The following is an 18,699-nucleotide window of genomic DNA, read 5'->3' on the forward strand; positions in this document are numbered from 1 at the left end:
TTTGTCCTGAGATTAAAATAACTTTACAGTAATACTCATAGGAAAGGTTGTTTTGGTTAGCAGTAGCATCTAAAAATATGGTAAGAACTCATCCAAAAAACATTTGTCTCCAAAATGTCCTAACGATTCCACTGAATGTTTAGGGATACTGCTGTATGATAATAGTTAAGAAATACTTTGAGGTGCTTATCACATCTTCTGTCTGTGTGGTGTGGGGAAGATACCAGTTGATAAGAATTCTGTTGCATTTCCCACACAGTCATGGACTTTCGTAATCTTAATGGTTTTACATGATTTTCTTTTCCTCTTTTGATATTTTCTTTTGGAGGGGAAGGAGGAAACTGCACAAAAATAACGGGCTTGTAATTTTTTTTTACTAGGAGAGGGTGTAATAAATTATTTCTATAAAACAGAGGTGCTGTTGAGGTCCCACCATTCTGACTGCTAATGAATCTGTTCAGCAAACAGACCCAACTCTGTCAAGAGGTGAAGTTTGTCTGACCATGCTCCATGTTTGAGTCTGCAATGGGAACCAGAGGCAGAACAAAAATGTTGGTTTCCAGCAGCTGGAAATGTTCTTAGTCAGACAACCACAATATTTGACAAACTATTTGAGCTTTTAGTAACCATGGGGTCTGGGTCTCTATTTACTGAACATGCTGCAAGTTGCACTGTGTTAGCCCAGGTAAAAGTGTGCTTATGAAATCTGAAGAGCCAGATTTGAGCAGCCTGTTTGAACAGAAAAGCACAGCCTCCAGTTGCAGAGGACCAGTGCAGTTGTTGCCTGGGGAAATATATGTAGCAACTTTAAAGTCTGTTTAATTTACCTCTGTTATTTTGAAAGAGGAGGGTGTATTCTGCAGATGCAAGACAGGAGGAGCCACGAGCATTCAAGTTCTGTGCAATCAGGAGTATATTGCTCTGCACTGAGGAGAACGAACAACCCCGGCTGCTGGGGAGAAGGGACAAGGAACCTGAGCTGTGGGAGGTTCCAGGTGAGAGAGAAGAGGAAAGCGGCTTGCTTTCACGTGCAAGGCTGTGCTGTGTGCTTCTGCTTCTGACTTCAGCGCAGTGGGAGCTTTGTCAGTGAGCTCTGCAACACGCTGTCAGGAAGGACTGAAGGAATTGTCAGGATGACCTGAAGAAATGGTCAGGAAGGACTGAAACATACTAATGAATGTGAGGAATTTTATTATTTTTTTTAAAAAAGTGAAATCTGTGCCCCTATCAGTGGGGATTTAGGCTGGGGTAAGATTGCTGTGGTGAGTTGCAGAGACTACAGTCTTACCGCCTGCTTTGCATTTCTTGATCTTAACAGCTTGATGCTGTTTGTGGATGTCAAACATCTCCAGCTTGCTTCAAGTCCTCATACTTAAAATAACACTGCTGTTAATGCCTTAAATCACATTTCGAATTAACTTTGTATTTCACTGGTAATTCTCTGTTCTACCTCCAAAATTCTGCTTTGCCAGTAAATAGGTGTGGATAGCAGTAGGTGAGACCTAAAGGTCCTGTGACTTCATATTTTTTAATTCTTCCCAGTCCTCAGAAGCTGCTGTGGAAGGGCAGTGCTGCTGTTCTCACTTTACAGATAAGAAACCCCTCCCTGACCCACTTAGTTAAGCTTGAAGGAAGCCTTGGAGACACACAGTTCCCGCAGCTGCTGTGAATCCTGGGGGCAGGGCAGAACGGGAACAGCTAAAATAAGACCCACACCACCCCCCAGCAGAACCAGTGGGACCTGAGCATTACCTGTTCTCCAACCATCTGCTCAGCTTGCACCTGTGTACATGCCACAGCCTGCCCTGCCCAGAGGAACATTAGCTGTAAAATGGAGGGGCAGCAGGCACTGAGCTGCTGGGGTGAAGGACAAGGGACAGCAAGGGAGCACTGCAGGGAACAGGGACAGAAAGCAGCTGTTACAGGCATAGCCAGTCCCTCGTCTGCGCTGAGCCTTGAAAAACACCCTGACAACCAGCACGCTGCTGTCCGTCACACTGACTGCTCAGGGTCACTGAAGAGAGGGGTGAACACAACAGCGAGACAAACTTGGAGGTATAAATTCAGTTGGTGATGTTAAATTTATTTTCTTCAGCTTTCTTCACAGGAAACATCACAGAAGTGCTTTACAGAGTTTGATACCATTACTCCAACCTGGGACAAAAGGACAACAGGTGTGTGCACTGTTAGAAGTTGTCATATGCAGAAGCTAAGAGAGGTAAACCCGGGTAAAAAAAAAAAAAAAATATATATATATATATATATATATATACTAAAAAAAAAGTTCACGTTTTGAACTTAAATTACAACTATAAACATATATAAATATACAGGCATCATTAGGTTTCTGTGCTAACTGTAGGGGCCACACAGGGAATCTCAGAAATGGATCATATTGTACTGTACTTTGCTGAAGCAGTTTCTGCTGTGCTCAGTGGGCTCCCAGCCAACCATTTTCCCAGCCAGACCACATCATTCTTTCTTTTGTACTACAGTAAACACTCAAATGGGTTTATCTTAATTTCTTCAGGTTTAGTCTGATGTTGAGACATTCTGATGCATTGTTGAAAGCAAATTCAGTTTCATGTTGTTTTCTTTTACAGATATGTCCTCTTAGTATTCTTCACTCAGTCATCTCTTCATTAAAAAAACAGAAATCCTTTAGGCTAGACCCTGCTGCCCAGATGACAGTTAAGACAGTTTTGTTTGAGCTAGCATGTTACCAGTCATGCAACCCCACTCCTTTTCATAGCTGAACTGTGTTTGTACTGTGACCAGTGCTACTGCTTTCTTTTTGCTGTATGCTGTGGGAATTAGGCTCCCGTGTAGCCTTTGAGGGTATAGGTTTAAATTCTTCAAGGAGATTGTATTTATTTGCTAAACAATTTTGCAACATATGGAGCCATGTTTGTGATGCCAGAGCCCAGACTAAAGAAACAGAGCATGATTGAGACTCAGTTGGTCTTGCTTATGGAGCTGCTTTCTAAATAAGTGGTAAATAATTCAGGCACCTAAAAATCCTTGGCATGGAAATAATGTAGATGAACAAAAGAAGGGAATACCGTAGGGTAAAGAAAGGTCAAATCAAAAGATTTTTGCCAGGCTTCAAGTTACAGAAAAAAAATTAGCAGAGCCAATTATCTAGAAAACATTGTCATGCCAGTTTACAAAGCCAGTTTGCCTTTTACCTAATTCCCAGATTAAAGACACAGTGTGCAGTCAGAGAACGAGTCCGTCCTGAAGGCTACTGGGTGGTTAGTAAATAACACAGTAAGGATTTAAAGTGGCAAGACAGGGCTTTGGGGAGTACAGTAGCAACAATGAGTCTTTAGGTGTGTGGGAGAGGGTACAAAGTACCACATTCTAACAACTATCAGATATTGCTGCATCTGTTCTATTTCCCCCTCCCCCTCAAAATTAACAAAAAAACCTCTGCTCTTATTTGCCAACTTGGTAAAACCCCAGCAGCCACAATGTTTTTGACAGAATACTAGTAACTGCTCTAATACAGCACCTAACAGACACGATTTATTTGGATGCAAGATCCCATTCTTCTCAACCATATATCATTAGTACTGGAAAGCAGCTGTTCTATATGATATAGCATTCTCATAGAGACAATGCAGCTCTTAAGTGATAGGCTATACATCCTAACAGGCTTGAGTCTTCCCTTATCACACCTCCTTTGTATTTATAAACGTTGCATTACTGGTAAACGTAATCAGCACGTAAAGATTTAACCTGATTTACAGATGATGTATGAGCTTTATAACGTACAAGGTGAGAATGTGGAGAGATGAAACAAACCAGAAAGACTAAGCCTGCCCCCCAGTGTTGCTGCACTCATCTTCATCTCAAATACTGTAACCTAATTTCAATGTCCAGTTCAATATTACAACAGGTATGTTAGACTAAGCATGGCTGAGCCCATCTGGTTGCTGGTCAGAGACCAAGTAATACACATCTGCTTCATCTCTGCCACAAAGAGCAGAGTAACCCAGAAATTTAAAACAAGTTTGCTATGGGGCTTGTTCACTTGCTGTTGATTTTGGCTGTTGTATCTAGACTGCAAGTGAGAAGATCTCAGGTTTTAATGAAACTGGTCTCAGGTGACGGAAATAACTCCACTGAAACCAATGAAGTTAAGCTCTAGGAGATCAGATTCACTTATGTTTACCTGTTTCTCAATGAATTTGTTCTCTTGTACCATCCTGTTTTTATGGTTTGAATCATTGTTATGATTATACATACTCTGAAAGAGATGCAGAATAAGTTGTTTTAATTAAAAAAAAAATAAGCTTATGACACTTCAATTAACGGTTTTCTGTAGGCAAAGTATTTGAAATAAAGCGGACAGTTTATAGCTGGATGACTTCAATCCTATAACTGAGCTAGAAAGAAAATTCAATATAGAAGGCAGGAGACAAGAAACAGAACAGGAAAGGTCAGATTGAGTAAAAGTTAGTAAGAGCATGCCAAGCTCATCATTGGTAAAAAGAGTGAATAATATACATGAAACTGAAGATTTCAGTACATCAGATGGTGAAAGCCAGTGCCCACAGAAGTTTACCCAGTTTGTCAGCATGGGGAAAGATGGTGATTGGCAGGGTAAGCTAACTAACTCTGTGAACTTGGCAATTCAGTGGCAAGTGAATGGCAACAGAAAATAAACCCAAGGCAACGAATACTGGAAAGGTTTTAAACCACTCATACATGCTCTCGTGGATTCTGAATTAGTTGTGAGCTTTCAAGGGGACGATCTAGGCATCACCATGGACAGCTCGATGAAGACATCTGCTCAATGTGTAGTTGCAGTCAAGAAAGCGAGTAAGATGTTAAGCTGTATTAAAGACAGAACAATATGGAAAAATATTACAGCATGTATTTCTCTTAGAGGTTCTCAATGAGTGTTTGCTGTTTCATCAGTACCTTAGAAAGAAGGGCATATTAGAAAAATACAGGGGGGAAAGTGATAAGAAATGATAGAAACAGCTCTTTGTAGCAGGAAAGACAGTAAGACCAAGGTAGTTTATTTGTTAAGAGGTGAAAAGATGACATAAAAGTAATTACCTCCCCACCATGTAACAGCTTATATACCTCAAAGTCATTTTAAACCACCTACCAATCTGTTGACCTCAATATCCGTCATCATCATCATGATTAAGTATTCCAAAAAGCCCTCTGTGATATTCTTTAATGCTTATTATTCAGCTAGTTAAACATCTCCTCTGAAGCAAATGCAAGTTTGTTTGAATTTAACAATAATCATTTCTGACAGAGAATTGTCACAGCTGATGCACATTAACAACTGTCTTAGAGGTGCTGCAATGATAAAATAAGAGAAGATTGCTGCTGGGCCTCATCTCTGCCCAGTGCCCACCAGAGTTCTAATTTGTTTGCAGGCATCTATTGTCACCATCGTGTTCTCTGCTTCTATTTGGAGGCCCACTGTAAAAGCTGAGTGATGAACCTTGAAATCACCCGCAACAGCAGACAACGGCATATTTATTAAAAAAACCCACTTCTTCATGTTCATTCAGCTGCATTCAGCTGATAAAACAGGAAATAACAGTAAAAAGGGTAATCACCTCATCTGTATTTCTTCCTCTCCTACCTACCCCTCTGCTCACCCCTCACAGCTCTACCTTCTCATCATTTCTTCCCTTTATCTGCTTCACAGAATCCTCTCCATGAGCAATTCCTTCCCTTTGGTTTGTTCCCTTCATATTTTTCCTCCACAGCCTGCCTTAACACCTGAATTTAAAAAGCTCTGAAGTTAAGCTTACTCTCTCTCCCATATTTCCATCCTAGCTGCATGCTACTTCAACTTCAGCATGGGAAAGGATAAAGATGACAGATGTGTGTTTACAGATGGAGAGGGGAAGAAAACTGTATTCCTACTACAACAAACAACTTAGTATCCTGACACAAATAAGTTCTTTCAGGAGTGAACATTTCTAGTTCGCAGAATTTGAACAAACTTTAAAACAGCGCCATTATTAGAGATGGCTATCAAGTGTGAGGAGGATTTTATTTCAGTCATGGAGTTTACAAAATATAGCAATATTGATTGTAATGTATTCCACATGAAAATAAAAAGCCTCATATTAATATACCATTTGGGTTGCATGGATAATTAAAGAGATGAAATACCAGTTAAGAGTGCTCGGCCTGAACTTTTTCCTTACCCATACATACTATGTGTTAATTACATAATACCTAAATAGAACATATATTACATTCTCTAGAGATAAACCTTTCCCATCAGCCCCAGCCCTTGACAAAGAACAGCTTTGGCCTCACAACACCCCTGTGAGGTAGGTTGTTCGGGTTTTTTTGGTACAGCTGGGGAAACTGAGGCAAAGTGAAACTAAATTACTTGAAGTTAACACAGCAGCTCAGTGGAAAACAAAAGCCAACTCCCACTCTCTTGGTCCTTGCTACAAAATGGGCTTACTTCTTTTGAGTGCAAACAGTTGGTTTAGATGATACTTTCCATTCCAGTATTTCAGATGCACTACTTTTTCTGGTGATTCATTAATACGGTGATACATTTTTAATATTTGCATTCTGGCTAAGCAGCCCCCTGAACTTCATTAACCTTGCTATATCAACACATTTTAAGCAATGGAACACAAAACCATGATATACGTACCATTAGAAGATGCTTCACAAAAAAGGAAGTATCTTCATAGCAATTTGAGTCAGTGTCTCAGCATTTTATCATGCAGAAGAGTTTTCTTAAATATTAAACAAGTTATTTGCTAATAAAATTACTTGAACTCTCTTGAAATTTGTCCCTTCTTGGTTCTGTCGTTAGGCAACTGGTTACACAGCATTGTACCAATGCAAAATTCCACCTTTTCTCTGGGTAAGTTTTCCTATTTATTTTAAGGGAAAAAATAAAATGTGGTTTCTTCCCCAAGTACTGAACTTCAAACACTTCTGCTGATCCAGTCAGATGGATGTGTCACTTGTGAAAGCCATCCCTACCCACGCAGTACTTCTATCCAACCACTTCACTCCCTACCCCAGGCTATGCATTTAATACTATCATTTACAAAACAGCCTTCTTAATCCCTCTCCTCTTTTACCTCCTGTGTTTTATTTCTGTAATTTCCACTCTCCCCATTTTTTTTTTTAAATCTTCCTTCCTGTTCTAATTCACTTCAAACAGAACATGATGGAACTACACTTGGTGCTTCAGAAGCCAAACTCTAGATACATGAATTATGACTTTTCCAAATCAGTATTAAAACTCCTCAGTTCTGTTTTCTGCTGTCATTTCTTCTGCCATCTGCTAGAGCTTGGAGCTTCTCATATCAACCTTGATACAGACAAGGTCACATTTTTACTTTTTCTGAGAAATTTATTAGCAAATATGTCAGACTTCCTCCCCATTGGTATGTACCTAATTTATATATCTTAAATTTAAATATGGATGCTATTATTTTCTTATATTCCTAAACAAAGCCCCTACTTACCATTAAAACCAATTTGTGAAATTGAAAGCTGAAAACAAAGAGGGACAATCTGGGAACTAAATTACGGTCAGGTGATCAAACCTGGATTGTGGCTACTCGAAGATTTTTAAGTACTTGCGGGGATTTTGGTAAAATTTAGTTTCTTGGGCTTCTGATACAAATTGGTCCTGTAAAATATGCAAGAATTCATTTATCTGACAAGGTCAATGTTGGAAATAATATTGCTACCTTGTAAATAAACACCTTTTAAGCACATGAAGCCCGATCAGCCTGGAAAAGAATCACCTGCTCCAGTTTAGTTATCCTATTTGACAGAAAACCACAAACATGTTTAAAATTGCTCAACCAGGCTGAAATTAGAAAGACAAAAAGATACAACTAATGCAAAGGCTCAGATAAGCAAAGGTGTCTCAGCCACGCTGTGGTGAAAGAGATTCCAAGAGCCAACAGACAGAGTCAAATACCAAAAACTCTAGTCCCTGTGGTATCAGGTCTGTAACACAATTTGTACCATTAAAAATTCATTTATGAGTAAGTCTTCTAAGAGAGTTACTTCAGACATAACTGGTAAAGCTAGCTGCAAAGACAAAACTAAAGTAGCAGGGGACGGTCACTTTTAGTTGTCAGTTCCTCATCATTCATGAATAAGATTAAATAAACATGGCACAGCTGAACCATGGGGTAGGGACAAAACTAATCCTCTCCTATATTTATCATCAGCTCAAGTAAACACACATGCCAGATTCCTAGAGCAGGCATTTGGGAAGTCCAACTTTATTAAAATTACCTAGTTTTGGTATTTTAACATTCTTTACATACAGACTGAATCACTGAAAACCACAAATCCAAATTGTTCCTTTCCAGTAAGTACTGGACATTTAAATGTTCTACTAGCAGGTCGGTAAATTCATAGCTGTGTTTTTAAGTCAGAGAAAATAAAATGAAAGTCTTAAATTGGAAATTAATAGCTAAGCCACCATATAATCATGTTACAGGTTAGGAAGTTCCTGAAGCGGCACACAACTGCATTTTACTGACTGGTATTAAGAATTTCTTTTCTACAACTGACAATCCTTCATTTATGGAATGAGCCTTCAATGAGCATTTTGAAGGAATGAAATGGACATTCTTAGCATGCCTCGAATTAATGCAACAGCAAACCAGATAAAGTTGGACTTCAGAGTCTCAAAAGCATACTGAGCTTCCACAGAGGACTGACTTTCAAAGTTCCAGGCATGCAGAACAATTCATTGTTACAAGGAAGATACTGACAACTGCATTTAGATATTAGCTGGCAGCAATATTTAACACAAGAAACACTTTAAAATATTTTAAAATTCTGTACTACAGCTACCTGCTGCATTTCTGATTTTTTTTTTTCTTTTATGCCTCCAGAAAGAACCTGGAATTATATGCTTAAGAAAAGCCCTCAAAATAGCACCCCTAGTTATCAGAAGCTGATGGACTCTGGTGACAGCAACCATCCAGGAGGCAGTTTGGGTTCTTCTTTTTTATTCTTTAATTTAGCAGAGATACTTCCAAGTGAAAGGCAAATCAAAAGCTTCATTCATACTCAGTTCACAATCTCAAACCAGTCCTATATGGCGGGAGTAAGAAGACACACTGACAAGTAGCAAACTAAACTTCTAGGTATAAATAAATGTCATATTAATATGCACTGCTATAAGCTCTTAAACGTTGCTCACCTGACCATAAGGCTGACTACCCACTCCATGGCCTGTCCCTTAAGATACCCAAATGCTCTGCGTTGCCTCAGCTGTTGTACGGTCATAAGCTAAAACTAAAGGCAAAAATTCATTAGACTCCAGAATCCATGTATATTTCCATTTTATTTGATTTGCAACTGTTACAGGGTTTTCCCAAACTGCCAGAATTCATGCCCAAAACCTCAAATAAAGCCGGTACAATGGACAGTCTCATCTACCCTTCATACAGTAGAGTAAAACTTTATTCATGTGCATTGGTGATCTCAATCACTTTATAGCATCAGGAAAAATTGTTTTAAGATTTCACATTTCTACCACATCAAGTGACATGTCCATTTACCATGAATTCCACAGCAATCTTTAGTGACAAATCAGCAGTTTTGCTGGCAACAATGTATTTTTGAGGAAGATACATGGCTCAGAGTCCAAGCCATCGGTATCAGCCTTTCAGTGGGGTTTTGTTTCCAAATGAAGACTCCAACTTTAAGAATAGTCTCTTGAGCCCTCTCTTTAATAGCAGCTTCTAGCAGAGGTTTTAGAGACAGTTAACTCTGCAAGGGCAAGGCCAGTTTTAGTCTGTGCACAAAAGAACCGGTGAAAACCCGGCCCCACTGAAGTCAACAGCGAAATTCCCATTGGCCTCAGAGAAGATTTGAAGCGAGTCAGCAGTTAGTCAAAAGGAACCCAAGTAGGCGATTCCTGCACTACCCTCATCTTCTGCACATACACAGTACTCCCACACACATAAGCAAGGTTTGTTTTGTTCCCTTGTTTCTCTTGCCATTGGCAACTCTTAGAGATGTCAGGTCTATTTTTTGGCATTTGCTCGGAGAAACCCCAACACTGGAGCACGCCACTATTGTACTTCATTTTGCTTCTGGTCTCAGAATTCAGAGAAGAGAAAAACAGTTACAGCAGGACACTTTTGGTACTTGACAGGTTTTGTTCATCGAACTAGAGTTACGGGCAATGTCCTATATTCTTGGTGTATCGGTGCCATTTTGCCTACTTCCACTAAATTAAGTCAGAGATGAAAACAACTTAAAGAAGTCACTGCCCTTCATTATTACTAAACTTCCAGACTTTGAATGAACACCATTTATATTACTTAGAGGATTTCTGCCTCAAAAAGCCTGCATGCTTCACAGAAGTAGCCAAACAAATAAGGCTTACCAGCTTTAGTTATCCCTCTGCATACTAAGTTGTTTTGGTTATCAAGTAACCATTACCCTTCAACAAACAAATAACTGCTTTTAACAGAGGAGATACAACTACTGCCACGTATCTCATTTTTAAAAGACAAATTCTGAAGACTGTATACCTCTGAAGTCTGGGTACCTCTGTGTCAAACCAAAACTCTTAGTGCTTTAGGGTGAGAAAGACAAACCTCATGATGAAAAACAAACCACATTTCACTACAACAACTCATCATTATTTAAACATACTGCAATTTGATACCAGAAACAAGGCAGGCATTTTTTTGTAGAGAACAGAAAAAAAAAATATGCTTAAACAGACAACTAGAAAAAAGGCTAATGCAAACAGACCATTCAAACCCATCATTCATCAGATCTGATACTGAATGAGTTGTAATTTGTTTTGCAGTTACTTCAGTACAGCTATCTAAAAAGGTAAAGAAACTACAGCTCTGTTATACTTGGATAGTATGAGTGGTATGGTACGCTCCAGAAGTCTCTAGTAGGCTATGGCTACACATGACAGATTCCTCAGCAGGGGAACAGAATAGGTTTGTCATTAAGGTCACTTAAATCTTTGTTATAGCAAATTGGAACCAAATGGCTGACTTCTGCAGGATTTCTGACAGGAATCCAGTAGAGCTGGTTTCAAGTTTCAGATGGCCACTAAAACAGCTGTAACCTTCTCTTCCAGAAGTTGTGATCCACATGGTGTCCACAATGAGTGCAGCAAGTCTGAGGTAGTCAACCTTTACGAAGGCTCAGTATCTGAACATAAAAAGATTTTGAAATGACCACTGGCTGTAGGTATCTTTCTGAGCAATTAAAGAACACTGATGACTCTTGATCAACCATTTACACTAATTTGCCCCATATCCAATGGAGAAGTTGTAACATATTATGCTTCCATAGTGCAGGAGAACCAATCACTTACGTCAAAGTAGGCTGCACTTGCTGCAGTAGATCCAGCAGAAATAAGGTGGCACATGTTCATCATAGCCGTTAGCTGTAGTTTAGTTACCTTAGTAGAAGGGTTACCAAAAAAGCATTCCTTAATTGTAATGTGTATGCAGCTCTACTGATCCCCAAGCACAGCATACTGGTTGTCTAGCTGAAGTTTAAGTGCCTGGTTTTTTGACACCTCATCCCTACCTCTAGTTTTGTGTTTTACTACTTCAAAGCTCTTCTCCATTTCTTTATCCCTAAGGGAAAAGAAATGTAATCAGTAAATATCTTATCACTAGCTTGTGAATTGTGAATTTCTAGTTGATTTCCACCCCATCCCAACCAAAAAAAATTATGAACACAGAACAGGAAGGTCTGGAGTTTAAACAGAACAGCCAAGCATTCCCAAGCAAATATTGTAAAATCTTATCTCTAGAATCAAGCTCATCATCCAGTACAATTCAGATTACATTCTAAATTTCAATATTAACATTCCCAAAAGTAAATTTAAGTGCATTTATGAAAAATAGATTTCAGAAAGAAAAGTCAATTTCTACACAGCTTAGCTCAATTTGCACCATTGAAACCCTAAAGCACCAATGACAGCATGTCTCATTTGCCAAGTAAAGCCACACTAACAAAGCTTCTGCTAGGCTACATTAGCCAATAACACAGCAAGCAGGAAAAAAAAAAAAAAAAATCAAAAACAACAACAAAAACCCCAAACCCCAAATGAATTAGGTATTGACCTAGTTATCTCTTCTGTAGGGAATGAGGTTACAGAAAGATCAGGATTCAAAAGCAGGGTGAGACTCAAGTCTTCAGCACCACAAAATACAAAATATTTCAGCAAAAACTGGGGGGGATCATCACTGTAGACCACAGCTCAGACAGCAAGTTTATTGATTTCTTGATTTATATTTGTATTGATTGATTTATATTTGTATTAAATCCAATTCCAAATCTTACTCCTGTCTACTGCCTGTAATAACACAGAGCCTCACCATGGCTAGTATCTCAGAGAACCAGCTGCTGTCAAGAGCAGGAATACTCTGCTTCAGGGAAATCCTTCAGCAAGTCAAAGATAAGGTAACTGTCAGTCTTGTCCAGCTATCTCACTGGGCTACATCCTATGAAAGTTATTTCATGGGAAGCCCTTCCTAGAGTTTGAAAATACAATTAAGACCTCTCCCATCTTCCTTTGCCAAACAGAATAATTTCTTACTTAGTTCTTTCCTTTGGGGAGAGATTCAGGCTTAAGCCCTAAAACAAGAGAACTTAGAGAAGACAGTTAAAATACACCTCTTAAGAGAATTAATGGGATGTACTTACTTTCGACTGTCTACAAGCTTGGCGGTGGACTGCAGCGATGGAAACTGCGTATCACTATAGATTTCTGGTGGTCCTTGCTGTGCTCTCCGTGGCCTGCCACCCTCCCTGGCACCAGGCGGCCTGTATACACCACCAGTCTGAACTGGCTCTGGGGTTTCTGTAACTAGTTATAAGAACAAGATTTAGACAAGACAATAAGCCTGCATTCATATTAAAAAACAAAAAATCCTACAAGTATGTTTTTGCACTTTTTAAAGCTCTGGAAGCAAATATTTCAGACAAGGCAGGAAATCCAGCATCACCTAAATTAACTATACTTGGTTGTCAAATTAAAATGTGGTTCCAGTGTATTGTCTCACAAAGTTCAGGGAGTCAAAACCACTGATGAGGACTTCATTTTTTCTTACTGGCAATTTGTTAGCAGCTTACATTTAAAACTAGAGATTTGAATATGTAATTATTATTTGCCATATCTTATTTAAAGCACCTTTCCAGATGCAGAAAATAATATCCAAGTAGTTTGTATTTAAGGTAACAATCTACACTGAAGTAACACCGATTAATTAACTTTACCTCCTTGCCTGTACAAGCAAGAAAAAAACAACACAGCAGGCCACCTTTCAATTAATTTCTCAACAGAAGAGAATAGTCTGAACTCAGATAATGGCTAAGTAGTTTATCTCTGCTGATGCTAAGAAATTGTATTTAATTAAAACTAAGTCCTATCCCAGTTTTTGTACTGTCATGTTCTCTGTACCCTCAAACTGATTTGAAAAGAGAAAAAACCCATGGCATACTACTAACCATGGAACACTACTCAAGAACTGACACATTAGACATCAGATATCGTCAAAGCAATGTTTTCAGACCAACAGATTTTTTGCAGATTGCAAAGTAAAACGAGCTCATTCAAAGATGGGATGCTTTCCCCCCCTCACATTTTTGAAGTCAGAAATAAATATTTAAAGTATCTGACAGTACTATCAAATTGGCTCCTCAGATCTCTTCACAGGAAAATTTCCTAATTTGCTTGTATATAAAACAAGCTATCACTATGCTGGAAGGTGCCTGAATAGGAACTGCTCCTTAAGGACTCCCCTCTGAGCAGAGTAATTCAAACTGACATACTTCCAATTGGAAAAAGCAACAACTCTTGAGTTAAATTTACCAATTGGTTCAACAACAGGTGCTGGTGCAGGAGCTGACTTGTTCCAAGGACCAGATGATCTGTCTATACCACCACCAGTCTCCTCCCAGTTGTCACCAGGTTCTTCTCTTTTTTCACTTTCGTCATCTTCTTTTTCACTATAAAAGAGAAATGATAAGTAGCATTTTATAAAGAGAAGTTTAAGACTTGCTAGAGATTTCACAGTCAGCACAGACAAGACTTCATGGCTACTGTACCAAAGATACTAGATTTAACCAGACTGTATTGGTCCTGTCACCAATGTATTAGTACTTCTACTTGAACCATTTTTGGCACACTGCTATACAAAGTGTCAACTGAGAAGGAAAGTTCTTAAAAAAAGACAAACTCAAACTGCCCTAAGAAATCAATTTATTTGATCACTTACCTTTGGCTTAAAAAACTTTTTTATTATTAAGATAGTTATGCATTTGGAAGTGATGAGAAAATAAATCAGGAAATGGCTATAAGTCAAGCTTCCATAAAAATCCTTTATTTAAGGTGTATTGTGGAAAAGCAGTGACAGAAAACAAATCCTGAGCTCCCTTTCCCTATAACCACATTCCCCTGAGAAACATTCTTGTATTACCCATACAAACCTAATCTAAAAAAACTACTCAATTCTTTTTTAAAGCAGGCAACCCAAAAACACAGAGGAAAAAATATATTTTTTAATGTTAAATCCTATGCAAAAGCCTGACTGCATTTTATTTAGACTATTTTACTTTGCATAAAAATAGTCAGAGACTCAAAATAATTTGCTAGGCAAAGCTGCTACACAAAGCTGTGCGGTAAAATGGGACATACGTGAAGGGTGAGGCTGTTAAAAAACCCAAGAAATTGAAATGAACAGCAGCAAAGTGTGAATACAGAAGAAGTTTATAAAACGCCAAATCCTACTAATCATAATTGGATAAACTTTCTGTCTAAGTAATAATCAGGGAACAGTTAAAACCACCTAGCATTTCCAAAAATTAAACTGCTTTTCACTGTTCATCCAAAACCAGTAACAATCATAGTAAGCTGGACCAAAGGCCTAGGCACACCATTATCCTATTTCAAACTACAGTCAAGAACAGAGTAAGTATACATAACATCTTGCCTCCACTAGATACTCTGTGTCTTATTTTCAAAGAGATCTCCAGAGCTGGTTAATTTATAACCTCCAGTGGGTTTTTCTTCCATTTACTTCTCCACTTTTTCCTTGAAGCTGTTAACTGAGCGGTTCCAAAATCCTGTGGCAGAGACTTCCACGTGCCTCAAAATCTGCCACAACATCAAAAACACTTGGAATGCCCGCCTTTGTCTGGAAAACCAAAGTACTCGCTTTTCAGTCAAATAGGAATAGTAGTCAGTGAAGCAACAGCCCAGTTGTTACTTGTCCATTCAAACGCGTGATCATCTGCTGTGACACTTCAGTGGTATGAAGAGCTTGCAGACCAAATACTTGCAAATGGCCTAAAAGCACTACTTATGTGAAAGACGAGGTGTGTTTAAAAAATAAATAAACCAAAGAACATGTAAGACTGATTCTAACAGCAAAGAAAGAATCTGTTGCACTGGTTACAGGTAACATGATTTTAAGAGGGCACCATTCTGAACATCGATACCTGGACAATAAGGATTACATGCCATTCTCAGTCTAAGACCAATTTATCAAGACCAAGGTCATAAAAATTCTTTTTTGACCTGATGAAACATTTTTCTTAACCAGGAGAGATGATAGTAGACTTACTTTGGAGCAGACTACAGGAACAATCTAATGAAAAAGCAAACAAAGAATCTTGGACAAGACTCGTAAATTCAGTTCTATGGGATCTTGCCATGGGTCACTAGTTTCACCAACTATATTTTGGGGGCTTTTTTGAAATAAAAATGCTTTACTATCTTTATGGAAGGGAAAGTTAATAATAAGTTGTAATAAAAATCTGAGTCCCAACCAAAACAGACAGACGTAGAATATCAACTGCGATTTAGAAAATAAAGAACATCGATAGATAACGGCCAAACCCAAGTTACCCTGCAGCAAACTTCTATACTAGCAGAAACATATTAAACTTCTGTTTAACTGGACTCCATGGAGGCAACTCTGAAGAAAGAACACACTTTTTAGACATAAGTAATGATTATACTGGTGAGAAAAAAAAAAAAAGTAGTACCTTATTTGCATGGACTGAACTCTAAGACCACTATAATCAACTTCTTCCTTTTGCTCAAACTCCTTCCAATCATCCTCTTCCTGTAAAAAGAGAAAAATGAGTTGTTACTTTCTTTACACTGAAAGTAGAAAATAAGAATGTGATCAAGATAATACAAACCAAACTAAGGGTGAAGGAGCAGTTCCCTGAGAAGCCACCTGCAACCACTGCCAACAGGGGAAAGGATTCCTCTCCCTCCTCCCCTAACTTACACTGTGTCATCTAGGATGCACTCGTGAGCTGACTTTAACTCACTAGAACAGCTAAGAAACGCCCCAGCAAAACAGTCATTCGAGTGAAAGAAAACCACACCATCTCAGTAAAAATCCATAGGAAAGTAGAAGGATAACACAAAGTAGGGAATAGGACCATGCAGTCAAGACCAAGGAAATACAAGGGCAAAACCTCTCTCTTTTACTAACAGGAAGCTTTTATGACAGCTTGTATACACATGAAGCTTTAGATTTACTTTTCCATCACCTATTTCAGGAGACAAACAGTAAAGAACATTTGGAATAGCTCACAGTCGATTTACAACAAAGATTAATATTGTTACATTTAACTTTTTCACATTCACAACTACATCTACAGCCTCTCGTGTTTTCTTAATACAGTTTTTATAATAGTAGAAAGGTCAGCTTCAAAACCACAGCAATCAGCATACAGAATAGTAGAAAACTAGTCTTTGGAGAGCATCACTTTAAGGTTTTAAAATCGGAGTTTGATTACATGCTTGGGGAAAGAGGGACCCACCTAAGCAGAGCCAATTTTGTCCTACTGTGTAATCAGCAGATTCTGGGATTATTAAGGTAGAGCAGAAATGGACCAGAATGGATAAGCAGCACTCCATGATCCTAGTCACAGCTTTATAACACACACAAACTAGTCAGTAGTTTACGTAATTCCTACACTCTACTCGAAATGCAGTTATATTACTTATAATATTAAGACTTTGCAAGCATGGTCTGCCAATGATATAGCCCCTTCCTGCTGAAGAGCTAGGAATATAGATTCTTTTAAGAGCCCTGTCCTATGATCTATATTATCAACCTCCAGCAGGAAAACTTTGACCTGCTTTAAAGTAACAGCAGAAGTAAAAAGTGACCTCATGTTTTTGCACCATCTGCTGAATATGCAGTCTTTTCAAAGAGCAATCAGTCTACACCTCTAAAATCTTTTAGAATTCTTACATCTCCATGGCAACATCACAGTTTCCAAACTAATGTACTTTTCACATTTAATGATCTTTATTTCTAATCCAAGTACAAGCTTCAGTCAAAATCTGGTACTATTTTACCAGCAAATGAGCAGAAGAGCAGCTGAAAGATTACCACTGATCTTGGTCTATTTAGAAAGCTACTGTAAGTGTCAAAGTCCAAGTTAATATTAGGAAACAGCGGAGTATTTCTCAAAATTAACTTTAAAATATACGGCATGGCCAGTTTTAAGGCCTTAACTCCAGCCACTCAAGCTTCTCTTGCATTCTCATCGTTTCACTGTAATACGGTACAAAATAAAATTACTGGCAGTAAAATGCTTCCTGGCAGAAAGGCAAAGAGCTCGGTGTACTTTGTCTGCAGAGCCAGGGTGATCTTATCGCCAAGGTCCACAGGCCACACGCCACAAACCCAGGCGGCCCACTGCTGGCACCCGATGCAAATCCCCAGTTCCGGCCGCCCCCTTGCACCACGACTCAAGAAACTGGGGTGGGCTGGGCAGAACCGAGGCCGCAGACCGAGTACCGGCCCCGCTTTCCTCTGCACACGCGGACACAAGGCGCGGTTCGAGGCCGGGAGTCCTCCTGGGCCGGAGCGCGCCGGGCTTCCCTCCCAGCAGCAGCGCCTGCCCGACGGCCACAGCCCGCCGCCGCCAGGCCCGGCCCGGCCCGGGAGCCTCGCCAGGGGCCGGGCCGCCACGGGCGCCCGCATGGCCGGGCGGCGCCGCTCCCCCGGGCCGGTGGCGGCGGCGCCCCCTGCCGGCAGGAAGGCGTAGTCCGGGCCGGCGGAGGAAGCCGTGACCCTTCCCCCACCACCGCCAAGCCGGAGCGCGGCCCCGCTCTGCCCCCCGCCCTCCCTTCCTCCTGACCGCACCTTGGTTACCGTCTTGGCGGAGCCGGTGTTGGAAGCGGCGGCCCCGGAGCCGCTGCCGTCAGCCTGGCGGGTTCCCCCAGCCGACGCGGCCGCCCCCGCGGCGTTTGAGGCGGCGTTGGAGGCGCCGGAGGCGGCGGCGGCCCCTCGGCTGCTCTTCTCCTTCCGCTTCTTCTTGTCCCGCTTGGCGAAGAAGTCGTCGAGGCTCCTCTCCTCGGTCTCCGCCATGGCGGCAGCGCCGGTTGGCGGCGGCCGGGCCCTGAGCGCAGCGGCTCCCGACGGCGGGGCGGGGAGAGGAGAGGAAGAAGGGGGCAGCTGCGGCCCGGGCCAACAGGTGAGCCCCGCGCGGCGGCCTCCCGCTGCCTGCCGCCCCTCCCGAGGGGCGCGAGCGCGGCCGCTTAACGGCTGCGGCCGGCCGGGCCCGCGCGAGCCCGCCCGACTCCCGGCGGGAGGAGGCTCTCGCGCTCCACGTTGGTGGCCGCCGCTTGACACGGCCCGAAAGAGAGGAGGGAAGGGGAGGGGAGGAGGCGGCCCCGCCGCGGGG

The 18,699-nt window shown here is 40.7% G+C and overlaps 1 protein-coding gene across 7 annotated transcripts; it reads right to left on the minus strand.

The window, feature by feature from the left end:
• Positions 1-6,012: 6,012 nt before the first annotated feature.
• CDV3 (CDV3 homolog) lies at positions 6,013-18,694 on the minus strand. 7 transcript variants are annotated; one of them, XR_014183255.1, is made up of 7 exons: positions 18,159-18,692; positions 16,030-16,109; positions 13,853-13,989; positions 12,685-12,847; positions 11,560-11,609; positions 11,342-11,428; positions 6,013-11,175 (listed from the first exon to the last, which is right to left on the minus strand). XR_014183255.1 is itself a non-coding variant. In XM_082044767.1 (6 exons), the coding sequence occupies exons 1-6, from the start codon at positions 18,381-18,383 to the stop codon at positions 11,159-11,161; spliced, it is 672 nt and encodes a 223-aa protein (XP_081900893.1). In that variant the 5' UTR covers positions 18,384-18,692; the 3' UTR covers positions 6,013-11,158. The 7 variants fall into 7 exon arrangements, 5 of the variants coding, with proteins under 5 accessions (XP_081900893.1, XP_081900894.1, XP_081900892.1 ...); XR_014183256.1 differs by having other exon boundaries at positions 11,342-11,609; XM_082044767.1 differs by lacking the exon at positions 11,342-11,428.
• Positions 18,695-18,699: the final 5 nt, after the last annotated feature.

The sequence above is a fragment of the Streptopelia decaocto genome, assembly GCF_964273445.1.
Source record: "Streptopelia decaocto genome assembly, chromosome: 2".
NCBI lineage: Eukaryota > Metazoa > Chordata > Aves > Columbiformes > Columbidae > Streptopelia > Streptopelia decaocto.